The sequence below is a fragment of the Cydia strobilella genome, chromosome 25 (assembly GCF_947568885.1).
Source record: "Cydia strobilella chromosome 25, ilCydStro3.1, whole genome shotgun sequence".
Classification (NCBI taxonomy): Eukaryota; Metazoa; Arthropoda; class Insecta; order Lepidoptera; family Tortricidae; genus Cydia; species Cydia strobilella.
Window position 1 is genome coordinate 5,118,508 of NC_086065.1, and position 26,288 is coordinate 5,144,795.

At 39.2% G+C, this 26,288-nt stretch overlaps 1 protein-coding gene across 1 annotated transcript; it reads left to right on the plus strand.

Annotated features, from left to right (window-relative positions):
* Positions 1–72: 72 nt before the first annotated feature.
* LOC134752819 (aspartate--tRNA ligase, cytoplasmic) lies at positions 73–26,264 on the plus strand. Its single transcript, XM_063688570.1, has 13 exons — positions 73–229; positions 1,125–1,245; positions 1,727–1,892; positions 2,581–2,716; positions 3,582–3,756; positions 4,759–4,903; positions 6,118–6,269; positions 12,249–12,415; positions 14,497–14,612; positions 15,831–15,985; positions 17,502–17,613; positions 25,761–25,820; positions 26,106–26,264. The coding sequence occupies exons 2-13, from the start codon at positions 1,132–1,134 to the stop codon at positions 26,207–26,209; spliced, it is 1,602 nt and encodes a 533-aa protein (XP_063544640.1). The 5' UTR covers positions 73–229; positions 1,125–1,131; the 3' UTR covers positions 26,210–26,264.
* The last annotated feature ends 24 nt before the right edge of the window (positions 26,265–26,288 follow it).

Sequence of the window (26,288 nt, forward strand, 5' to 3'; positions counted from 1 at the left end):
TTTTTTAGAAAATGATCTAATGAAATTTGTGTCTTTACATGGCAACACTGGTTGTCACTTTGACAGTTCTCGTCCGTTTGTCACTGAAGGAGGGGTGACCGCAATCTTATCATACATAACCTATTTGTACTATCTCCAGTATCTCCGAGTGTTTTTATCAATTTGCGAACTGCATACGCCGTTTAATCGGTCAAAACAAATAGTTTGAAGAACACTCTTCACGCCAAAGGTAGGTTTGCCACGTATTGCACTGTTTATATTACAGAAAAGTAGATCGTAAAGTGTTGCACCGCATTTCACTTTTATGTGGACATAAACTTTATTTTTTTAACCTTGGTGTATTGTTTTGAGTGTCGCTAACTGCAGATATGTTAACCGGCTAATAATAGCTAATTAATGGTAACAAAGGTTACATTGTATTTAGCGAATACGTGGAACAATTGAGTTAAAAAAGTGATAGTTGGGTATTTAATAGTAAGTTTTTTATATAAGAATACATTATTTTATTTGATTTATTTACCATAATATTTTTCTATAATTTAACTACAGTTATTCGAAGTAGTATTTAAACTAGAATAATGTTTTTCAAATTTACTTTTAGTATTGCATCAGGTTTATTATGTCAATGTCACACATTTATTGCTTCATATAAATGCAATTACATCATTCTTATTAGGTACTCTGAATGTATACAGAAAGAGTAAAAACTGTCCAAGTGCGAGTCGGACTCGCGCACCGAGGGTTCCATACTTTTTAGTATTTGTTGTTATAGCGGCAACAGAAATACATCATCTGTGAAAATTTCAACTGTCTAGCTATCACGGTTCATGAGATACAGTCTGGTGACAGACAGACAGATGGACAGCGGAGATTTAGTATTAGGGTCCCATTTGTACCCTTTGGGTATGGAACCTTAAAAAATGTGTTTTTAAAATGTTTCTTATCATTTAAGATCTCTATGTAATTAAATTTAATAAAAAGCTTTATTAATGCCTTTTTTTATTTTTCATCGACAATAGTTACATCTGAACATACATGATTTAACATAACATTGATATTTAGTAGGCAATACATAACTGACTATATCATTTACACAATCTTTCTGTAATATATCTAATTTGCAGTTTCATAATGGTGGTATCAGACGAGCCTAAGCCAGTGGCGGAAGGAGATGCGGCCAGCAAGAAAGCCGCCAAGAAAGCCGCCAAGGCAGCAGAGAAACAGCAGAAGAAGGCTGAATATAAGGTACACATTTTCCTCCAGGGCCCTCGGCACGTCCTCCCACCTTGGCCCTGGGGTTTTGGGGCCTGTTGCCATAATGAGGTTACCCCCAAGACGACTACACGACGAAAGTCAAGGTCACGCCGATTTCACGCCGCCGTCGCCAATTTTTTGGCAAACGCCGCCGCCGATCATTTTTTAATCGGCGCACACGTCTAATATGTAGTTCAAATTCCATTGAAACAGAGTACAAAGATAGAAGGTTCGAAAAATAAATAAAGAATTGCCGATAATATATAGTACCTAAACATGTACATGATAAAAACATTAACGAAAATGATGAAATAGAGTATAAAAACAAAAACTTTGTATCAAACTCTTTCTCAGATTAAAACATTTTTTTTTAAGTACTAGACTTGAAATTTGTACAGTAAAATGTAAATGTCAAAAAGAACATCGCACGAAAAATAATATCTACAGTCAAATCCCAATTTTCATGTTATAGGCAGCCTCCGGGCAGCCCCAAGTGGAGTCCCAGGAAGCCGACTTCTCCGAAGGCCGGTATGGAGTACTAAAGCTGATTCAGTCTACGGGGGAGCACCGCGACAGGGTCTACACTGATGTCAAGGACCTGAATGTGAAGATGGACGGGAAGAGTGTTTGGGTCAGAGGTGAGGCATTAAGTATCTGGTGTGGCTTTGTGTCCTACTTAAAAAACACAAATCAAATTATTTAATAAAATAATTTGTTCCTTAGGTTGAATGTATTCTACCTTAATGATTTGGAATTAAGTAAGTAAGTAAATATTCTTTTCACTTCTCATGCTCGTAAAGTTCGACTTTAAGTCGTGCATAAAGTAAAATCATCTATTGCGACCCTTATTGACTTAGCAATAAAGTCCAAAATCTGCCATACAAACTGCCAGCGTGCCCCGCGCCCCCGACACAACCGAGTACAAATTTCTTTAGTCTTGAATAAATACGGTAAAATTACCAACAATATTGGATACATTTGTATATTTAGTTACTCAGGCATAAAATGTCCATTTTTATCCGCGACTTGCCTTGCCTTGGTCTTGCCTCGTGTAAGAATGGATCGCTTTATGCCCTTGTTGTACAATCTACTATTTCAAACAGGCAGTGCACGAAAATTTTTGAGGCATAAGTAAATTATGTATATAAATAAATATATAATGATACATCCAAATAGTAAAATATATATTAGATACTTATTACAAATATAAATATACATAAATATATACACAGTGGCACACTAAGGAAGACATACATTTTTCAGTAGGTTTTTAAAGCTATGAAGTGTTTTTGCACATTTAATGAATTCTGAATAAAAACATTTCAGCCCGTCTGCAAACCTCCCGAGCGAAAGGCAAACAGTGCTTCGCCGTTCTTCGTCAAAACTCCAGCACTGTACAGTTACTCGTCAGCGTTAGTGAGGAGAGGAAAGTCAGCAAGCAACTAGTTAAGTTTACTGGCAAGTAAGTCGTCTAACTGCCTTTCCCAGTCCGCATTACAGAATATTGACGCTATACTTGTGTGTGTATATAGAATAATTATCTAATAAATCCTCGATAATTATATGAGAATAATTCGGTAATTATCTAATAATTATTCAGCTATTTGACAGCGAGGAATATTTGAATAGTATAAAACTCTTTTCTAGTACCTATTACGAAATCATCCATCGTAAACGTATTGCCAGTGAAAGCTTCCGACGCGCAATGTGCTATGTGGAGCTAGTATTCCTTTGAGTTAGTAAAAGTAATACTAGTACCATTTATGATATTCCGATAATTGTTAGATAAGAACCCATCCATTTGCTGCCACCAAGTGTTGGAATAATTTGCCACCACCAGTACGTAATTCTAAAACCGTGTCCACCTTTAAAATTCACCTCCGTAAATTTATACTGGCTAAACAAAAATGCAACACTTAGGCATCCGTGCACACTCACACACAAATCGCATAGACATTTACATACATACACACAAACATTCATAAGACTTAGGTATAGGCTAATTTTAATTAAGTAATTTGATTGTTAATTGTATTTAAGCTTACCCTTATTTTTTACATTGGGTATAAGCCATTTACTGAGTGCCATCTAGTCCATCTACTGGGCCTTACTGAAAATCAGCGTCGCGGAGAGTGCCATGTGGCGCATACCGTGACACCAAGCTGAGTAAGGACCATTGAGCACAACTTCATTCTGTGTAATTTATTCTTAGTTTTATGTTATTGTGCTAATAAATGCTTTCCTTTCTTTCTATTTGTCTCTGATAATGATCAGATAATCATCTGATAATAATGTGATGAATATTTATCTCAATAATTTGTTTTTAGCATAACGAAGGAATCAATTGTGGACGTATTCGCGACCGTAGCGAAAACCGCAGCCCCAGTTGAGGCTTGTAGCGTTCGCGACGTAGAATTAGTTGGTGTCGAAGTGTGGACGGTGTCGGCGGCGCGCGCGCAGCTGCCCCTGCAAGTCGAGGACGCGGCCAGACCGGAGACTGATGTGAGTTGCATTTATGTACCAGTTTACTTTATGTACAGTCAAGGGCATAAATATATTTACATTCCCAAAGTTTCGAAAATATGTGTACGCTCTTACACCTTAGACAATAAAGTCGTGTTCACATATTTTTTAACCATTTGTCTGGATCGATATTTTTGTCTTCGACTGTATATAGTGTTCGCGACGTTGAACTAGTCGGTGATGAGGTGTGGAGGATGCTGCGAGACCTGAGACTGATGTGAATTGAGTTCCCTTTTCATATCAAAGCACCATTAAAAGTTTCATGCTAATCGAATTACAGGACTTGGCACAAGCTCTCCCAAAAGTAGGGTTTATTGTCTCAGATTTGAAAGGGTTGTCAATAATAAAGTCAATTATGATAATTATCGTTTATGAACTTTATGATAATTAATAATTATCATAAAATTCATCCGATACTACGAATTATACGATATTTAAGTATCTAAATGATAATAATCTGAGTTAAATATTGAATGATAATTAATTTATGTTTTATGATTTATGTGTTTATTTTTAGATTTATATAGGGATTTAGATTTAATTTAGTTTTATTTTTAGGTTAATTTAGTTCATACGTTATTCTGTATGTTTGTCATGTAGTATTACAAAATAATTATCACAGATTAAAATCTAAATGATAACAATTGTAGATAATTATCTGGATGGTACCAAATATGGATTATCATCATGATTTCTGTAAATGGCAAATCACCACTAGTCCGCGCTCTTCAATATATTAACCCGCTCCTCGCATCAGCACCGGAATGTGATGTAGTTGGATAGATAAAGAGTGTATGAAGTTCTGTGAGAGGATGGATAAACGTGAATCTTCTGTTTTGTATTAGTTTTTCATTTTTGCATTTGTACCTACTGCTGTACCTAGTCTGTATGATACTGTCTGTTTTAAATTTCACAGTGTATTAGTTCGCTGTAATGCTGTGTAATTTTTTGCATCAATAAAATAAAATGTTTTTATTCTAGGACCCGGAAGCGCTCAAAATCCGCGTGAACCAGGACACGAGGTTGGACAACAGGGTCTTAGACCTCCGCACGCCGGCCAACCAGGCCATCTTCAGGATCGAGGCTGGAGTGTGTAGGCTGTTCCGCGACATTCTTACCAATAGAGGTAAGAAGCCCCCTACAATAGGTTGATTGGAAGATGCTTTTTCAGCGATAAGACCGCCTGTTGACGTTCTTTAGTCTGTTATCCTCAGATCCCGGTATTTTCGCGGCAAAACAAAATACTGTCGCAATCTTGCTAGAGCTAGAAACATTTTTTTTATCGATATCGATAGTTGTGTAATAGAATAAAAACAATATTTAAAAACAATTGTGAGGTTTGTATAAAGTTATATACAAACAGACACAATAAGTATACATAAATGGCTTTATAGTGATAAGCGAAACTGTTTACTGCCAGAGAAGGTTGAGAAATTAATAATTATCACGCATAAGTGGCTCCTCTGGTGTTGCTTATGTCCATGGGCGGCGATGACTGCTTCCCATCAGGCGGCTCGTTTGCTTCCTATTACATAAAAAAAAAACAATATTAATATTGTATCAAGCAGAAACGTCTGTGAACGATGCTATTAAGCTTAGAAATAAATTGGGGCATTTTCTATGAAAAGGGACCTTATTGTCGATGGCGCTTACGCCGTACAGCGTCGCGCGGCATTGTATTTATATCGGAGCATCGTTTATAATGGCGTAAGCGTCATCGACAATAAGGTCCCTTTTTATAGAAAATACCACAATTAAAAGTGGAAAAATCACTCTTGGTGTGGTCTTGAATTATCAATATCACAAACCAAATATAATGTCATGCTGTGTGTACTGACGTAGATTTTTTTTTATTTGCTGGACCATTTTTTTCTTCCATTACCCAACTATCGATATCGATAAAAAATGTTTTTAACTCTAGCAAGATTGCGACAGTCTTTTGTGTTGCCAGTAAAATTGCGGGCTCTGCCGGGCTAGCACATGATTGGCGCGAGAGAGGCTACCCGTCCCCCTTTAATTCATACAGTTAGTAAAAGACGGGTAGTCTATCTCGCGGCGAGATACTGTCGCGCCAATCATGTGCTCGGCCTACTGGTTATTATGACTGTAGTTCTGTAAGGTGGAGGTGATTCCCCTGTATACAATATACAATACATTTCACTGTCCTACCTCTTTTAACCCCCTTGAATGCCACGCCTATCGTACGCGGCGCGTTATCGTGAACCTTATCGGAATGCAGTAAGGTTCATATTGGGCTGTAGCCGCGCGTGTCAGTTGAAGTCTTTGCCGGTCAAAAGGTTAAAAAGCTTTGTTGCAGTTCTAAGATCCGTTATTTTTTAGGTTTTGTGGAGATTCATACGCCAAAGATAATCTCAGCGGCGTCAGAGGGCGGCGCCAACGTGTTCACCGTCTCCTACTTCAAGAACTCCGCTTATCTCGCTCAAAGCCCACAGCTTTACAAGCAGATGGCCATAGCTGCTGACTTCGACAAGGTTAGAACCAAGACTCAATAAATAAACCCTCATATGTGCCATTTTCAATCAAAAGGGTACTTATTGTCGGTTGTCAATAAGGCGCTATTTCCATACAGCTTCAATTTGAAATCAAACTTATTGACAAGCGACAATGTGGTGTTATGTATTGGGACACGTAAGTCAAACACAAGTTCGAGACAAAGACTGATTTATTCACATCTGAGAATACCCACATAATATCGATTCATACTATACCGACAATTCCTTTTTTTTTTTTTTTTTTTTTGAAAAAAAAATTACAAGAAAATTTTAATCTTAACACAAAATAACATATTTGCCTACGGTACATGCATAACTGAAGTTATATTTTATATTTGTTTACATTCACTTGATAATGACCTAATAATAGGAACCAAGTTTTATTATTTTAAGATTACAATTAATTTTTTGCCAAACTTGCTTATTCACTAAGTTTAATTACAAATACAAAGCTTTGTGAAAAGAATAAGTAAAGTTGGTACCTATAATATAGTGAATAAAATTATACATACCTATATATGTTACATTTATAGGATTTATTAAAATGCAATGATAAAATTATGTAATTTCACCTAAAATGATTTTAGATACAGTTCATTTCATAATAACTTGATAATTTATAAGGAATAAAATTGAAGTGTATTGCATTTGCGAATCTAATCTTTCAATAAGTACAAATTCATAGACACAATTTTCTAAATACATTTCATGCCTAAAGTTTTAATTAACATTAACATGCATTGACTTACTACTAATACACTCACGAAGAATCGAAGCCCCACCGATCAGGTCTAATCACCACCCTGCCGGAAGAAGTAACATAAGGGTCAGGTCTTACTGGTAGCGATCGTGTATTAATGGCATTATTCACAGTGGGAGCATTCGGGACGGCGATATCATCGTAAAGGTAACTAGAGGAATAGTTACTATCGTAGCCTAAATTTTCAGAATGGTCAATAATTAAATGTCGACGGTTCCTAATTATAACACCTCCTCCATCAATCTGTACCGAGTAAGATCGTATACCTACCAAACTTTTGACTCGCGCGCTGACCCAACGTTTATCCACGCGCACCTTTACCCGCTGCCCGACTGACAGCGTAGCCATATCCTTAGCGCCTTTATCATAGATTTTTTTCTGTGTTTGTTGACGCTTATTGATTTCGTTACGAACATTGGTAGGTATTTTTGGTTTAAGTAAACGCGGAGCACAAGGCACTATACTTCGTAATTTCCTACTGTTAAGCAGTTCCGACGGAGATGCTAATGTATTACTAATGGGCGTGTTTAGGTATTCTAACAAGGCTAGTCTAAAATCCGTTTGCGCTAAATTAGTTTTCTTTAACATATTTTTAACTGTCTGTATAGCCCTTTCGGATTGGCCGTTGGACTGGGGATACCTCGGTGAAGAAGTCACGTGACTAAAATGCCAATCGCGGGCAAAACGCTCAAATGTTAATGAACCGAACTCCGGACCATTGTCAGAAACAACAATGTCGGGTATGCCATGACGGCTAAAGATTGTTTTTAAATTATCTACTACCTCATCTGACGTAAGATTATTTAATTTACTGACCTCAATATATTTGCTATAATAATCGACCACCAGTACATATTTGTCGTTACCAAAGTGAAAGCAATCCGTGCCTACTTTAGACCAAGCACGGTTAGGTATGTCATGTGAAATCATTGTTTCTTTTCTGTTCTCATTTTTATAGTTTAAGCAAACTGCACACTTCGTGATGTAATCTTCTAGCTGACTGTTGATGTTCGGCCAGAACACAGTTTCGCGCACTCGTAACTTGCACTTTTCGAGTCCTAAATGACCTAAATGCACTCTCTTAAGTATCTCACTACGCATTGCCTTTGGAACTACGACACGGTTACCTCTCCACACAATGTCGTACGAAACTGACAACTCATCTTTATAACACCAATATGGTTTAACACAGTCATCACAATTATTTTTGTTGTTTGGCCATCCTTCTTTAATATATTTTATTATACATTTTAATTCATTGTCGCACTGAGTATGTCTTTGCAGCTGTAAAAAGTGTGTGTCTGTGAGCGGGTTACAGGAGAGTACAGCGCACACTTGCGCTTGCGTGCTGAAGTCGGCGGTTTCGGCGGCAGGCTCGGTACCTGCGCTCGCGGGTTCTACGGCTCGCGATAACGTATCCGCTATATACAAAAACCAGCCGGGTTTATATACCAATTTAAATGTGTACAATTGTAATCGTAGTAACATTCTTTGGAGTCTCGCGGGAGCATCTGCAATTGGTTTGCTTATTATATTTACCAGTGGCTTGTGATCCGTTTCAATTGTCACATCATGTTTGCCATATATATAAGAATAATATTTCTCACACGCATACACGCATGCCAATAATTCCTTTTCTATTTGCGCGTAATTTTGCTCCGCCTTTGTCAACGACCTTGACGCATAGCTTACGGGAAGATTATTTTGAAGAAGACAAGCTCCAAGTCCATTTTTACTAGAGTCTACCGATATAACTACGGGTTTACTCACATCAAAGTACTGTAACACCGGTACCTCTGTCAGACATTTCTTGATCTGATCAAAAGCCTGCTGATGAGAGCTGTCCCAATGCCACTCAATATCTTTTTTCAATAATTGCCTTAAATGATGCGTTCGTTCAGACATATTTTTTACAAATTTTCCTACGTAATTCACGAGGCCTAAGAAACGTTCTAGATCTTTGTGATTTTCGGGTTTCGGCATATTTTTTATCGCTGACGTGTGCGACTCATCTGGGTAAATACCATTTTGAGTAATTTTATGTCCAAGGTATTTAATTTCAGACAATGCAAATTTACACTTATTTAAATTCAATTTTAGATTTATCTGCCTACACCTATCTAGTACCTTTCTAAGCCGTGTATCGTGTTCCTCCCTGGTGCGCCCGAATATCAACAAATCATCTATAAACAAACAGATTCCACATCCTAAATCATCAAAACATTCAAAAAGCTTTTTATGAAATACTTCAGACGCTGACGTGATACCATACGGTAGCCTTAGGAACTTATACCTACCAAAGGCTGTATTAAATGTGCATAAGTTGGTACTTTCCTGACTAAGTTTTAACTGCCAAAACCCATTTTTTGCATCTAGTGTACTAAAGAATCTTGCACCTGTCAAGTTGGCTGTTATCTCATCTATTGTAGGTAATCTATAGTGTTCCCGCTTGATCGCTTTGTTTAAATCTTTCGGATCCAGACAAATGCGCAAGTCCCCATTAGGCTTCCTAACCACGGTCATACTGTTTACCCAATCAGTTGGGCCTTCAACTTTCGCAATAATTTGTTGTTTCTCCATGTCGTCTAATTTAAGCTTTATTTGTTCTCTAAGGGCTACAGGCAATTTCCGCGGTGCGTGTACTACAGGACGTACACTGTCGTCTATCGCTATCCTGTACTCACCCGGCATACAACCTATACCTTCAAACACGTCCGCGTATTCTTCTAAAAATATTGTTTTAAAGTCTTTGTGCGAGTCTGCTGAAAGTATTAACTTTACAACATTCAACTCCTGGCAAGAATCGCGACCTAAAATCGGAGGTGAATCTGTATCGGCTATTATAAATTTTAAAATATAATCATTATTCCTGTGCCTCAACTTTAAGTTGCATCTACCTAATACTTTGATCTCGCCGCCAGAATACCCACGCAACCTAGCTAGCGTAGGCAAAATATCTTGTTTTTTATAGCCTATTTTTTCAAAGTAACTGTACGGCAATACATTTGTGTCTGCACCTGTATCAATTTTAAGCGATATTTTGATATTATTTATGCTTACTGTTACTGACCAATCACTACTATTATTATTATTGAAATAGTAAATTACCTGATCGGTGTCTTCGGCGCTTAATTCATACACGCGACAAACACGCGAAAAGTGGTTTAACCGATTGCACCGCAAGCACCTTTTTCCATAAGCTGGACATCTCTGATTATCATGGGACACTCCACACATCTCACAGGCAGCGCGCATTCCATAATTGATTCCGTTATCCCGTTGATCATATGGTCGCCGAACAGCTGATCCGGCGGCGGCGGGGCGAGCGGCAGACGGGGGGCGCGCGAGCGGTGGTCGAGCGAAGCGCCCGCCTCGCCAGCCACCCCGACCTCGACCTCTGCTAGCCGCTCCTCCACGTCGATATAGAAAATGTACATCTGCAACTTCCTCCTGTGCACTGCCACTACCTATGTAATACGCGTGTTGTTCTGTCGACTCCTTTTTTATAACGCCTGCTTGCACGCGTGACATCTGTGCTATATTACAGATATCAATCGCTTTCTGAAGCGTTAAAGTTGGTTCCCGAAGGAGCCGTTCCCTTATTGTAGTGTCTTTAATGCCACAAATTAACCTGTCTCGTACTAAATCGTCGCACAAGTCCTTGAACTCACATTTGTTAGCTAATTTTTTCAGTTCAAACGAGTATTGTTCTATTGATTCTCCATCTTTCTGATCGCGTGTAAAAAATGAATGTCTTTGTACAGTGATATTTTCCCTCAACAAGAAGAAAGAGTCAAAGTTGCTAAGTAAACTGTTTAAATCTGCAAACGTGTCACTAAATTGTTCATACACTTCACGTCCTTGCTCACCAATTACATGTAATAAAGTGTTTATTTGCACTTTTGCGTCCTTTTTCCCTAGCTCACACGCGACGGAATAAATTTCAAATGATTTTTTCCACTTCTCCCAGTCTTTTGAAACATTTCCAGACGTTACATTCTGTTCATTGTTCAAAAAAGTAAATGGCGGCGGTGGAGGCAACAACGATTCCATTTTTCAACTATAACACACTATCTACGCCCGGCGTAAACTCGCGACAGTCGCGACACATAAACAAATCACTTTTAAGTCCGAATCGCAATTAGTATCCCGATACTACTAATTCGTTTACTAAGTTTTATTTAGAAATCCTGCGGCTGCGCCATGTTATGTATTGGGACACGTAAGTCAAACACAAGTTCGAGACAAAGACTGATTTATTCATATCTGAGAATACCCACATAATATCGATTCATACTATACCGACATGTGGTACCTTTTCGTTGAAAATGTCACATATAACACTTATACAACGTGTTCATCGTGTCCTACTAGAACCCGCACCTTTACAAGCAGATAGCCATAGCGGCTGACTTCGACAAGGTTAGAACTAAGACTCAATAAATACAGATCAGTAAACATACAGATCAGAAATATCAGAATGTAGACTCAATAAAGTGCTTAACCTTAATTAAACCTCTTTAACTGTGACTGTAGAATAAACTACTACTGTACTAGGTACAGAAGGTTCACTCTCCAACAAAACGCGTCTATTACGACAGATATGACCGATAGGTGGCGCAAGCGCGAGCAGGCGTCCGTTCCGTAGCGGTGCGCGGTAACTACTATGGTTAGACACCAACATTGGTGTGGACCGCATGTACTTGTAGCGGCGCGATGAAATCGCGGAGAGAACCACGTCTGCTGTTGTGTATAAAGCGCACGCTGCGTGATCTGCGAGCGCAGCATGGTTCCATTTTTATCGCCTGCCACTATGTCCGTCACTTTCGCACTTACTACTCGTTAGAACGTGACAGGCATAGTGACAAGCGATAAAAATGCGACCGTGCTACCGCCACTGATTTGCAAGAAGCTTGAAATATCAATAAATAAACGATATTCGGCCTTAAATATTCGCCGTTCTGATTTTGTAACATAATAATATATGCTCTTAAAAATATATTTTCACAGAGGCAGGCAAGGCCAGAATACGTAATTTTCACAGTTGAAGTATTATTGTCTTCGGTTACCGCGATAGTTACTCATGAAATAACACTATAAAAACGGATTGGGATGTAGTATAAATTCAATATACGCGATATAATCCGTTTTCAGTTTTATTTCAATTTAAGTATTAAAAAAAACTCCAAACTTCGTAGGTGTACACAGTAGGCGCCGTGTTCCGCGCAGAAGACTCGAACACGCACCGGCATCTCACCGAGTTCGTGGGTCTGGACCTCGAGATGGCCTTCAAGCATCACTACCACGAGGTGTTGGACACCATCGGACAGACCTTCACTGATATCTTCAGAGGTCTGCGCGACCAGTAAGTGTCTTCAAAAGTCTTTGATGACTATCAGAAGACAACAACATAATCCAAATACAAGAATGTGCCGCCAATATAACGATTTAATAGCCGATGATCGTTGCGGTAGGGGCATTGATATTTTTGACCCCCACATTGCTAGGTTTAAAATTAAATTAAATTAAAATTCATTTATTTCGAGTATCTGATGTGACTCATAAGTACATAATACAAACATTAAACAAAACACAAATATTAAACAAAACACAAACATTAACCAAAACACAAACATTAAACAAAAAACTACAAAAATTACATTAAGGTAGGTAACTGTGGCAAACACATTGACACCCTTCATCTATTTCTCAACGTGTTTACCACAGTGCCGCCGGGCGTATGAAGTCCGCAGCAAAATGTGATATACGGACAAAACTTGTCCGTATATCACATATCACATCGCGCCAGGGACGCGGCTCGCAGGCGCATAGTACTCGTAGCTTTACAACCAGGGACCGGACAACCCTTTCCGCGATAAAACCCTTTCAATGGGCGACACTTAAACACGGCTAACACATTGAAAGACTTTCCCTTTTGAACTGCAAGCCCATTCATACCCTTACCTTTGACTAACCCTTACCGAAAAGCTAACCAAAAATAAGGCTAGCTCTTAATAAGGGTTACCCTTATCTTTAAGCGCTTTTTATAAAGGTTTCCCTTTGCGTGAAAGAGACAGGATTAGTATATATCAACGGTAGTGTATGAAAAGGAAAGAAAATACGTGCCTAGTCAAAGAACGCCGCCGTCGCCGCCGACAATCGCTCGAATTCGAAGTAATGTGTGCTTTATGAACAAGGTAGATGACTTAAATTAGCACGCTTTTATGCTAAAAGGGAAGCCCTTTATAAGGCTAACCCTTATAAGCAATATGCAAGGTGTTGGTGAGCGGATGATAAGGGTTTTGTAAGGGTATTTGGGCTACCTATTACTCAAATGTGGTAGCTTTATATAAGGGTTTTTAAAACCAAAACAAAGGGTTTCGTCTGGCAAAGGGTATGGTGAGTTAAGCCTTATGCAATACCCTTATAAAACCCCGATAAGGGATAGCGGGCCGGTCCCTGTTTACAACACGCCACATGCGCCTCCGCAAACATCCCTGACGCGCTGCAATATCGCGGCAGCCCCATCAGCGCCCTAAACGCGTTATTATATTGTACTTGTAGGGCCTTATACGACTTCAAGGTGAACTTTCGCCACAGACTGCAGGTGTAAAATGTTGTGCAAAAAGCTCTGAACAATGTCACTTTACACTTCACTAAGAAATGGTTGGCTGACATCCTCTTCTCCACTTCTCTCACTGACTGATGACATCTGCTTTGACCCTTTAAGTTTGTTTCATTTGTGTAGTTTAACCTTAATAATGTAACCATCTGACCTTCCAACCCAGAGGGTTAACTAGGCCTTATAGGGATTAGTCCGGTTTCCTCACGATGTTTTCCTTCACTGAAAAGCGACTATATCAAATGATATTTCGTACATAAGTTCCGAAAAATTTATTGGTACGAGCGGGGGTTTGAACCCGCAACCTCCGGATTGAAAGTCGCACGCTCTTACCGCTAGGCCACCAGCGCTTGATATATCTAAGTATGTATTCCATTGTCTAGGAGAGGACACTGACTTCTGTAACACAGGTTTTTACCTAGCTCAGAAGTCAGCGACCTATTTTGTACTTGCTTCTATCAATAAAAATATTTTTTTATTAATACAGTTTAAAATATACTCAAAAATACCTAAAAAAAGTATGTATTTATCTATATAAGTATGTATATTGTCGCTTAGGACCAAATGATTAAAATGATTTCAGGCTTGCTGGGAATTAATTCCTCAAAACGCTTTTTTTGGATGTAATTTGGCTGGCCTATTATTTAAGTGTTTCCATGCGCAACCGTCTAGTTTTTAGTTTTAGTTATTTTTTTGTAATTTTTAGTTTTTTAGTTTTAGTTTTTTATGCCGTACTAACACTAGTAATAAGATTGTAATGTTTTGCTAACCATGTATGGACCTTTTAGTCTGAAATAAATGTTTTTTTTTTTTTTTTATTGCAGGTACGCAACTGAGATCGCGACAGTAGGGCAGCAGTTCAAAGTGGAGCCCTTCAAGTTCCTGGACCCCCCTCTAAGGCTGGAGTTCCCGCAAGCCATCCAGATGCTGAAGGAAGCTGGTTAGTGATTATTCATCATCATTCGCTTGCTCTTGTCCCATTCACTTGAGGTCGGCGCAGCATGTCTTTTTCTTCCATACCTCTCTGTCACCCGTCATCTCATCATTCACTTAATTGCGTTACTTTCATATCATCTCTCACACAGTCCATCCACCTTTTCCTCGGTTTTCCTCTCCTCGTACCTCCCTCCACATTCATTCTTAATACCTTTCTCGTCACATGACTTTCATCCCTCCGCATCACATGCCCGTACCATGCTAGGCGATTTGCCCTTACTTTTTCTGTTATGGGTGCAACATACTTACTGATCATTTGGTTTAATCGTGATTTTCGTTAGTTATTCATGCATGTACAGTAGGGTAGGCTGCAGAGATAACTGACCGATACAAACAAGATTCTACGCAGTTCAGTTATCTCTGTCTCTGCAACTGTAGAAATAGGTTAAATAAATAAATAAATCCTTGACATAGGTATGTTATGAATCTGACTTAATTTCATTACAAAATTTTCATTACATATTTAGTTTCTTTAATTTCAATTTTGTCCAGCGCAGTTAACTATTAACAATTTTTAAAACTGAAATGCCTATCTGCATGTAATTTCGGAAAATATGAAAACTAAAAGCAACCTTAGAAATTACCATGTATACCTTAGAATTACAACGTTATAATAATACGAAGTCCGAAAAGATTGGTCTTATGTAACTTTCAATAAGACCGGCCGCGTAGCCAACATGCCAATCGCTAACACTCCGTAGCGATCGAAACGCAACTGTCACTGTCTCACTAATATGGAAGAGTGATAGAGAGATACAAAGCGTTTCGTTGTCGAAGCGATAGCGATTGTCACCTTGGCTAGGCCGGCAGGAGAGAAATCGCTATTATCGTTTGGCAACGACGAACCCGAGTAAATTATGTAGGTTGGTATGTTGTCAGCAATTTTAAAACGTGTTTTTCGCGTTTTGAACACATATTAAATCACATTTAAAAAAGGGTCTATCGCGAATTTATTTTGTTCTTTTTTTACCGACATTTCGACACAGGTTTCACTGGTCGTGGTCGCGGCTAACTGATGTCCCAGCGAAGTGTATTTAAAGTTTGGGGTAGACATCACATTTTCAAACCACCCACTTCACATAAATGTTAATTATTGTCAATAGTCCCGTTTTTAAATGTGATTTAATATGACTATGATGATTGGACATTTTTTTTTTGACAGGCGTGACAGTAGGCGAGGAGGACGACCTGTCAACTCCCGACGAGAAGCTGCTGGGACGGCTGGTGCGGGCCAAGTACGACACCGACTTCTACATCCTGGACAAGTACCCCCTCGCCGTGAGACCCTTCTACACCATGCCCGACCCGACCAACCCGGTACGTTGCTTATTCTTCTAAAAAAAATTGATTAACCCTTTTATAGGCAGTCAGTCAGTCTATGACAGGTCACAGGACAGAAGTCATCTGACGCGCGCGGCTGCAGCCCAATGTCAACCTTCGTGCATTCGGACAAGGTTCAAGATGGCGCGCGTTCAAAGGGTTAACTACTTAACTATTTTTTTTTTTTTTTTTTTTTTTTAATCTGGTTTTTATGGAGGCTTTGGACACTCTAGGTGAACATGTCAGCCTCATGGGTGCTATCATAGTTCCCTACTCAAGGGAGAGGTCAATAAAGTGGTAAACACTGATTGCTTTGTACTTAACTATTTTCAGGTAGACATTATTTCATTGATTTAATTCGACAATGAAACATTATAATCAATCGATCAGGTTTGTTTTTGGGATCAAATGGCTATATGGGACCCATTGCATTAAAGCAATACAAAAGTCAGAAATGATAGTCAAAATCCGACAGTCGTACTTCACTCGCGAAACGCTCCTGACAAAACAATAAGTGAACTTGACGTCAAGGTCCATCTTAAATGTATGGAAAATAAGTAAAATTGCCTTTTTTTGGATAAAATGCAAGGAATCGAATGGTATCTTTACTTTATTCTTTTTTGGAAGTTAAAAAATACTTAAATTTTTAAACTTAAGATCCTGTATTTTTTTTATCATTTCCATATTTTATTTTAATATCCACATTATTGCGATAAATTGCTCATTTGCTATCTATTTTGTTGTAAAATTCAACATGTGTCATATCCCTATTATCGTCAACAACATTAATGTTAGTTAATTTTGTCATTTCTGTCTTTAAACACTTGCCGAAGCCGTTTAGTTTCATAATAAATTGTAAAGTTTTATTTATTTCATTTATTCATCAAACAAGTTTTATAAATAATATTTTTTTTAGTTAATAACACTGTGTGTTTGGTAATTAACAATAAAATAATAGTTATGTTATGTTTAGTTTATATTTTTAAAATTTTCAATCAGAATACACAAAGTAATTAATTACATTTATTGAAGTAAAACTTCTTTAGGCGCGACTACAGGGTAACTCAGATTTTTTTTCTGACGGAAGTAACGCGCAGTAGTGCACAATAACGCGCACAGTAGCGGAAGTAACGCAAATATGGATGGTATAGAAAGGATCGCAATCTCTTATGGCAGAATTGTTGTAAAAGTGACCGCGTTAAGCTTTTAATAATAGTTCCTAATCTCTCCGGTGGCGCTAGTTAGGCTCTGGGACATGAGTATAACATGAACCATATAAGGCAACAAATAACCCGACCAAATTACGTAGGTTAAGTATTTCGGTGTATGGTGGCGCCGCCTAATTACTGTTTTTTGATGGACACTTTTCATACATAGAAATTTGGCTCCTTTATACAGTCTCCATGAAGCAAAATAGGACACACGTCAAAGTGCCAATATAGCGATAAACGTCATCGTCAAAGAGGTTTTACTTCAATCGCGCGCAATTACACGCATACACTTTATTTTTCAGAAATGTTCAAACTCTTACGACATGTTTATGCGTGGTGAGGAGATCCTGAGCGGAGCGCAGCGGATACACGACCCCGAGTTCCTCACCGAGCGGGCCAAACATCACGGGATAGGTACCTACGCTTTATGTATAAACAAAGATAGTGTTTAGGAATATGTTCTTTCATATAGCAACATTGTATGTCAAATTTACATTCTTTTCATTCTACCGGATATCCGTCATTCAAACCCCATTCAGTCACCTTTAGATAAAAACTTCACTTCGACAATTACCATAATGGCCGCCTGAACGCGCCTCCTCGTTGAATTCATTTAAATTAAAGATATCAGCTGTTTCTGCCTTAAGCATTCCATATTTTCATAAGTGGACAGTGACAGACATAAACTGAGAGAAAGAAAAGAAGAACACAAAAGAAGAAAGAAGAAATCGGGCCCGTCAACGCGGGATTATCAGGTTATTTTCTCTCACGACAAGGTACTGTCTCTTAAAACCCTAATTTTCGAGCCCATTTTACATTCTGTTCCTAACATAAAATTTGGTCCATTCGAGCCACGGATTCTTTAACATTCATTTAGTAGAACCGGACATTTTCATTTCGTGCGGTCGGCCATTTATTGTCAAGTCATTTTTCTGCAAGTTTGCATATTTGTCGTAACTAATTTCTAAGTAAGTTACTGCCTGTACACGGTACATTTATTTCTGCAAGATTGCATTTGTCGTACTTTAAAGTCTTAAAGTAATTGTCTATCCTCGTTACGTGGATATTTTGTTGAAAGTGACTGCATGTGTTGCATTATTCTTACGGAAGTAATTTAGTAATTTGTCTACGTGTAACGTATTAACGTATATCATAGTTTGTCTTAAACGTTAAAGAAATACTTATACGTTTTTATACGTTTAATTGTCCGCTTTGCATTTTGTTAGTTACGTTTTACAAATTTGAAGGTGGGTTCACAATCATTCGTTTCGTCAGTGTTGGTAGCAAGATAAGGCTGGTTTACACGCTCACAATCTGTGGGGCGTTTTTAAAATCGTTCATAGTCCGTACGTTTGTCGTACAGTGCAAACGCACCTTAATTTTATTCTATGCTCGTCAACGAAGTGAAGTCGTTCGAGAACTGTCACTTCAGTCTGTATCGCGTTTCATTTTGAGGTTATTCGCAAAACAAAGCCGCAGCTTTGTTTTTGTGGAGTTTGTTAGTTTTTGAAGAAAAATGAGTGCAGATATTCGGTACAAATTGGCCAAGACACAAATAGATATTTTATACAATTCAGCGCAGAGCGCAAACGAGAATAAAACGAGGTTGGTGGAATTTCGGACCCGATACAGTGATATAACTCCAATTAAGAACGACTTTAAAGAAAGTTATGTTGCTGTGGAGGCGGGGAAACGTGCCGGTTTCGACGCAGAGAAACACCAGCTGGAATTCTTGGAATATGACTCAAAATTGAACAGTGTAAGTGTTATTTATACTCAATTATGCCCGGCAGATCCCCCATCGTCGTCGAATTTAGGTAATACACAATGTTACACGCCGGAAATTCCACTGCCACGTATTTCACTTCCGTCATTTACAGGAGATGTCACCAAGTGGACTAATTTCATAAATATTTTCAAAAGTATAGTCGACGAAAATGCTACCATAAAACCTGTGAGAAAATTACATTATCTGATATCGTGTTTATCGGGTGAACCCCTAGATTTAGTAAAACATTTGCCGCTCACTGATCCGAACTATGATGTTGCACTGACACTGTTGGAGAATCGATTCTCCAATATACGACTTATTGCCGATATGCATTTGGAGGCGATAATGTCACTCCCTGTTATTGTGAATTTGAAAAATGAACTGCGACCATTCTTAAATACTTTTAATGAACATTTAGCTGCGCTTCAAGCCTTGAAGTTTAAACCTGACGAATGGTCGTTTATACTCCTCCATGTGTTATCAAAAAGGCTGCCTATTGATGTGCGCAGTAAATTTGAATTAAGTTTGACTGGTTCAGATATTCCTAAATATTCTGAACTTATTGCTTTCTTGGAATGTCAATGTAAGGCATTAGAAATGTCTATCGCATTGAAGGCAACTGTTAGCGGGTCAAATAAACAAGCTGTGATGAAACCTCTGCCTAATCGCAATGCCAAAATGGTAATGCATGTCCAAGAAGGCAATAAGGAAATAAATTGTCGCTATTGTAATTTGGATCATTACATGTATATGTGCAATAAATTCAAGACTTTGAATATTGACCAGCGTAGAGATTTTCTGAAATCTAAAAATTTGTGTTTTAACTGTTTTGGTACTCATAAGTATCATGAATGTAGTTCTTTGCATAAATGTAAGTTGTGTCGAGCTAAACACCACACTTTAATCTGTCCGTCTTTGGCAACTGACAGTTGCCCACCAGCGGTTAAGTCTGCTGTTGTCATGGCTGAAGTGATTGAGCCTTCACATCCAGAAGGTGATCCAGAACCTAGTAGCATTACCAGTGTTAATAATGCTACAATGAAGTCCTTTTTGGTAAAGGATACTAAGCCGACTTTGCCAAATGTGGTGTTAGCTACGGCCATGGGTCTTGCTGGGAACGGAGATGGACACTTTCAACCTGTTCGCTTGTTTATAGACCCTGGTGCGGAGGTTTCTATAATCTCAGAGGAGTGTGTTCGAAGACTTCAACTGAAACACAACCATCAACCTGTGGCTATCTACGGAGTAGGGCCCAGTGTGCCTCATCGGTCTCATGGAATGACCACTGTGTTTTTAAAGTCCACGACTTCTGACAAGCCGTTGCTGACTGTTTCGGCTGTCATTTTAAAGTATGCTACTGGCAACCTGCCCAGTGTCTCCCTGTCTGCGGACATAAAGTCAAATTATCAAGGCCTACAGTTGGCTGATAATGAGTTTTTCCTGTCTAAGCCTATAGACATTTTGTTAGGTGGTGATGTCTACAATGACATTTACTGCGGTGAGAAGGTGTGGCCTTCTACTGATGTACCGGCGGCTTACCAAACCATCTTTGGTTGGGTAATAATTGGTAAATCCTTACAGGCTACCAATTCGGTTCCTCATCTGTCATCTCATCATGTGGCATTAGATGATTGTCTGACTAGATTCTGGGAAATTGAACAAATTCCCGAATCTATACTTCCTGATCCCGAGGATCAAATTATTGAGGATCATTTTTTAAATAATGTTTCGCGGGACAATGAAAACCGTTTTATTGTCCGTCTGCCCTTTAAGGGAAATCAAAGTGAGTTGGGTGAGAGTCGTGAATTGGCCACTCGGAGGCTTTTGAGTCTTGAGAGGAGATTTAAAAGAGATCCTATGCTCCGGGCAGAATATAGTAAGGTATTTCAAGAATACCTGGACGAGAATCATATGGAGCCTGTCTTTGACCCTCCGGGTAGTGGAAAATATTACCTTAGCCACCATGCTGTAATAAAAGAGTCTTCATCCACCACAAAGTGTAGGCCAGTTTTCGATGCGTCTATGCCCTCCTCTACGGGCGTGTCTTTGAATAACATTCTGCACGTTGGTCCCAAACTTCAGCGGAACATAGTAGACGTACTTACACGTTTTCGCCTTCAGCCTGTCGCATTCACTTGTGACATCAAGGGTATGTACAGACAGGTACTTGTGCACCCGGACGATCGTGACTATCAAAGAATTCTCTGGCGTCAACACACTGATGATCCCATCGAAGAATTTCGTTTGAGGACGGTCACGTTCGGAGTCTCCTCAAGTCCGTTCCTCGCTATGAGGTGCATCTTGAGATTGGCGGAGGAAGCCAAGACTTCACATCCTGTCGCTAGTGAAATTTTGTCAGATCAAATTTTTGTTGATGACATAGTGACAGGAGCTTCTGATCTGAACACAGCTCGAACGGTGAGAGCTGAGCTCATCGATCTCCTAAGTCAAGGGTGTTTCGAATTGCGAAAGTGGTCGAGCAATAGCAATGAATTTTTATCTGACTTGCCTGACGACGTCCGTGAAGGACCGTTGTCATTTGAACCTCAAAATGAAGGGTCCGTAAAGGTACTCGGTGTGAAATGGAACCCTACTGCTGATGTGTTCATGTATCATAGCAGAATTACCAACACTGGGATGACAAAACGTGCCGTGCTTGCTAACATAGCTTGCATATACGACCCCTGTGGCTGGTTGATGCCAATTGTATTTAAGGCGAAGGCCTTCATGCAAAGGTTGTGGCTTTTAGGGATCGGCTGGGATGACCCCTTACCTGATGATGAACAGAATCAGTGGCTTGCTTTTATTGGGGAGTTCTCCAGCTTATCAGATATTAAACTAAGCAGATTTGTCTTGCCTACTGATGGCAGCAAATTTTCTCTTCACGCATTTTCAGATGCGTCACTTAAAGGTTACGCTGCTGTGGTCTACCTTCGTGTCGAGAGGATCAATGGTAAAGTGGAAGTCCACTTGCTGTTATCCAAGTCCAAAATTTCTTCCTTGAAACAGAAATTGACTATTCCACGTCTGGAGCTATGTGGAGCCCTCCTAGCGGCTAAACTTGTTAAACATGCTTCAGAACTGATTACTGTTGCCCATGACATTGTAATCTGGTGTGACTCGAGCATTGCATTGTCATGGATTCGCACACCCGTGTATCAGCTCAAAATGTTTGAGGGAAACCGAGTTTCTCAGATATTAGCTAACACGTCTCCTTCCTTCTGGAGGCATGTACCATCTTCAATGAATCCTGCAGATGCTGCCTCCCGAGGTTTGATGCCCTCGGAGCTTGGCGCACATCCTCTTTGGTGGCGCCCACCATGGCTCACGCAAGCGCCAGATACCTGGCCATCCGAAGATACCGTTGCGCGAAAAACGGTTTCTCCGGATCCTGAGGAGGAGGTAGTATCTACTGCCCACGTGAGCAAAGTCTCTTGTGAGGTAGATGCGACTGACTTCATGTCAAAATATAGTTCCCTTCACAAGCTCGTGAAAGTCCACGGGTACTGTCTTCGATTCGTTCATAATTTGAAGAATCCTACTTCAAAACGAGTGGGTCCATTGACTTGCGTCGAATGGCGTAACGCCCTATACTCGTTAATAAAAATTGTCCAAAGTTCAGTTTTCGCCACTGAAATAAGATTGGTGCAGCGAGGGTTACCTCACCGAACTAACCTTCGTAAACTGACCCCTTTCATTGACTCGGAGGGTTTCCTGCGGGTGTTAGGAAGATTGAAATACACGAACTTGTCCTCACAACGGAAACACCCAGTAATCCTTCCGAAATCACACCATTTAACGACCTTGTTGATAAATTATTATCACGATTTGTACATGCATGTGGGAACGCCCGTGCTGCTGTCGTTACTGCGTAAACAATTCTGGATTTTATCCGCTCGGATTGTCATTAAACGATTAATTCGTAAATGTCACAAATGCTTCAAAGCCAACCCGAAACCTGCCGACTATTTAATGGCTGATTTACCTCCATCAAGAGTCACGCCTTGTAGACCGTTTTCAAAGGTCGGAGTAGATTATGCCGGTCCGTTCTTAATAAAGACGTCTAAACAAAAACGTGCTCCAGTCACGAAGGCATATTTGTGTATATTTGTCTGCATGGTCACGAAGGCGTGCCATTTGGAATTGGTATCAGATCTCTCCACAGACTGTTTCTTAGCCTGTCTCACTCGGTTTATTAGCAGACGAGGATGGTGTACTGATGTCTTTTCTGATTGTGGAACCAATTTTGTCGGAGCTAACAATCACCTAAAGGAACTTTATGCTTTCCTAAAACGGTGCACCGCGGATCCTGACGTGCTAAACTACTTCCTCAAACATCAACTCAAGTGGCATTTCAATCCCCCTTCTGCTCCGAGTATGGGAGGACTTTGGGAATCGACCGTTAGATCCTCTAAATTATTATTAAGACGTATTTTGGGTGAAACCGTGCTTACCTTTGAAGAATTAAGCAGCGTATTTTGTAAGCTGGAGTCGATTTTGAACTCGAGGCCTCTATGTCCTATTTCTGACGACGTTGATGAGATCGACGTATTAACACCAGCCCATTTTCTCATAGGAGATAGCATGGTGTCCTTACCAGAATATGATTTACAAACTGAAAAAATGTACAGGTTATCTCGGTGGCAACTTCTTCAAAATTTAACTCAACAGTTTTGGCGTCGTTTCAATGTAGAATATTTGCATCATTTGCAAGGTCGTAATAAGTGGTTTAAACCATCGGAAAACCTAAAGGTAAATGACATCGTACTCATTATGAACGAGAACACAACTCCTTACTGTTGGAAGTTGGCTCGCATAGTTTCTTTGTCGCCAGGACGGGATGGCGTTGCACGCGTAGCCACTTTAAAGACTAGTACTGGCAATAATTTAGTTCGCCCTGTATCTAAACTTTGCCCTCTTCCTTACCAGCACTGATTGTAACATTAAATAAATTTCATACCTAGTTTTAAGGAATAACGTACTTGTCTTTAAGCTCTAGCGGATAATTTGCGTACTTGTGTTTTAAGAAATCTTAGAGATTTCTTCCCGGGCAGTATGTTTAGGAATATGTTCTTTCATATAGCAACATTGTATGTCAAATTTACATTCTTTTCATTCTACCGGATATCCGTCATTCAAACCCCATTCAGTCACCTTTAGATAAAAACTTCACTTCGACAATTACCATAATGGCCGCCTGAACGCGCCTCCTCGTTGAATTCATTTAAATTAAAGATATCAGCTGTTTCTGCCTTAAGCATTCCATATTTTCATAAGTGGACAGTGACAGACATAAACTGAGAGAAAGAAAAGAAGAACACAAAAGAAGAAAGAAGAAATCGGGCCCGTCAACGCGGGATTATCAGGTTATTTTCTCTCACGACAAGGTACTGTCTCTTAAAACCCTAATTTTCGAGCCCATTTTACATTCTGTTCCTAACAGATAGATACAACTCCGTAATAGATGGATACAGTCTAAGGAAAAAACGTGCCTCGAAAATCAAGAAAATTTGATTCTCGTTCAGAGGGCGCTACTAGTTTTGGCCTACAGTCGTATAGATGGCGTTGACGGTTTCGTTTGTTATTTAACAATTTTAACGCATATCAGTGAAAGAACATGGGTCAAAATCATAAAAAATAATTAATGCAAATAAAAAAAATCATTTATCTATATTTAAATACATTCTATCGTATTTTTATAAATCTTCATTTTTAGTTTTAAAGTGTGTCGACAGATGGCAGTGAATTTACTGGGGTTACAAAATTTACTATGATAGTACCGCTCTAGTATAAGTTACTCTATGGTATAAATAAACAATACTTTACAATGCATGTGCTCGAAAAGTGCGTTTCCTACGGAGCCATATCATGCGGAAAGTACTACTTTTCCGTACTAGTGCTTTTTATTTTCAATTTTTTTTTACAGTACATATGGTGCTACTTTCTCGCACTAGTGCGGAAAAGAGCACTTTTCCGCACTAGTGCTTTTTGTTTTCAATTTTTTAATAATTAAACTTATTTGCCATGATATGTTTTTTATTTACTCGCACAATGCATAGTAAAACATTGTATGATACACGTGCGTAAAGATGATTTCCGCACTTGTTGCATTAATAGCTATTTTATCTTCAGTATAGGCACAGAATAAGTAATAGTATTATCATACAGAACGGCCACGCACCGCCCCGCCCCGACTCGAATGACCTCGCCCCGCGACAGCAGATTGACGGCCGTTTGCCGACCGCTCAGTACTGTTTTTAAGCAACTTACTTACACTATGATGCACGACACGTGTACAGACGTGCCGTTCACACATAGAAACGCAAGTGATTTTTGATGTATAGCGTGTCCGCCCTGTGGTTTAAGTACCTACTTAGCACTGATCACTTGATCAGTCAGTCAGTTAAGGATCCGCAGCAAGCTCGGCCGAATTTCATCTTCCCATAGAAACGAAGTTTCGTTTTCATATTAAAACTACGCGCTGGATTATAATGAAACTGTGCACATGAGGTATATTTAGGTCTGTAATTAGTTTATATAGCTCCAGCTTATAAAACAAACGAAATGGAGCAAAAACAAGTTTTGTATGAAAAAATTCGGTGTATCTGATGCTACATAAGCTAATTAGTAATTACAGACATAGATATACCTTATCCTATTGTAAGTGCAGTTTCAGAGCAATCTAGCTAGTCGTTTTAAAATGAAAGCGTAACTACGTTTGTATGGAAAACCGAGCTTGCTACAGACTATTAAATATGACTTGTAATTGTTTTTCATTCTTATTTTACAGATATCAGCAAAATTGCGGCCTACATCGAATCGTTCAGACTCGGCTGCCCACCTCATGCAGGTACGATGTTTTTATTTTATTTTATTGTACGACTTTGTTGGATTTATTGATTTATACAGGATGGCTAAATCGCAACCACGAAATCGCAAAAAAAACCGTTGGCCGTTTTTTTTAGTTTTAATCGTGTGTCAATAGGGGCAGTGAATTTACTGTGACTACAAAATTTACTATGACAGTACCGCTCTATCCTATTATATCCATTTTGATAATATATAGTCATTAATATTTGAGGGCCATGTTACACAGATCGACCATATGAATCTGGAAATTCTACATTTTTCGCAGGTGGCGGTATCGGTATGGAGCGCGTCGTGATGCTGTACCTGGGCCTGGACAACATCCGGAAGACCTCAATGTTCCCCCGCGACCCTAAACGAGTGACGCCCTAGAGCTTATTGACATGTAAGCAGACAAATGTGTATTTAATAAAACGTTTTATATTTATTTGGAGTTTTATTTTATAGTATT